Source organism: Charadrius vociferus, unplaced genomic scaffold (genome assembly GCF_000708025.1).
Source record: "Charadrius vociferus isolate BGI_N301 unplaced genomic scaffold, ASM70802v2 scaffold2560, whole genome shotgun sequence".
NCBI lineage: Eukaryota > Metazoa > Chordata > Aves > Charadriiformes > Charadriidae > Charadrius > Charadrius vociferus.
The window spans coordinates 78,208-78,712 of NW_009646454.1; the positions used below are offsets into that span (position 1 = coordinate 78,208).

The following is a 505-nucleotide window of genomic DNA, read 5'->3' on the forward strand; positions in this document are numbered from 1 at the left end:
GGGTGGCCGGCTCCCCCGCAGCAGCGCCATGACGCTTCTCTCTCTTTTCAGAGTCCACTCTCCACCTGGTGCTGCGCCTGCGGGGGGGTATCATCGAGCCCTCCCTCCGCCAGCTCGCCCAGAAGTACAACTGCGACAAAATGATCTGCCGCAAGTACGTCCCCGTGTCCCCCGTGGGGTGAGGACCCTCCGAGTCCCCTTCCCCAGGGACACGGGGCTTTGACGTCCCCCGTTTTTCACCTTCCGCAGGTGCTACGCCCGCCTGCACCCCCGCGCCGTCAACTGCCGCAAGAAGAAGTGTGGGCACACCAACAACCTGCGCCCCAAGAAGAAGGTCAAGTAGAGTGGGCAGCGCCGGCCCTGCCTGCACTCTGCCAATAAAGCATCACAGCCCTCCAGATCTTTTTGTGTTGTGTTTTTGTGTTGTGGGTTTTTTTTTTTCCCAAATCGGCGTGGGTTTCGATAAAAGGGGAGCGGGGGGGCGTGGGTGGGTGACCGGGCAGCC

The 505-nt window shown here is 61.8% G+C and overlaps 1 protein-coding gene across 1 annotated transcript; it reads left to right on the plus strand.

Moving 5' to 3' along the window:
* Positions 1 to 41: 41 nt before the first annotated feature.
* UBA52 (ubiquitin A-52 residue ribosomal protein fusion product 1) lies at positions 42 to 343 on the plus strand (the record flags this gene model as incomplete). Its single annotated transcript, XM_009882623.1, has 2 exons — positions 42 to 154; positions 250 to 343. Coding segments are annotated over 2 exons (207 nt in total), but the record flags the coding sequence as incomplete, so codon positions are not given.
* Positions 344 to 505: the final 162 nt, after the last annotated feature.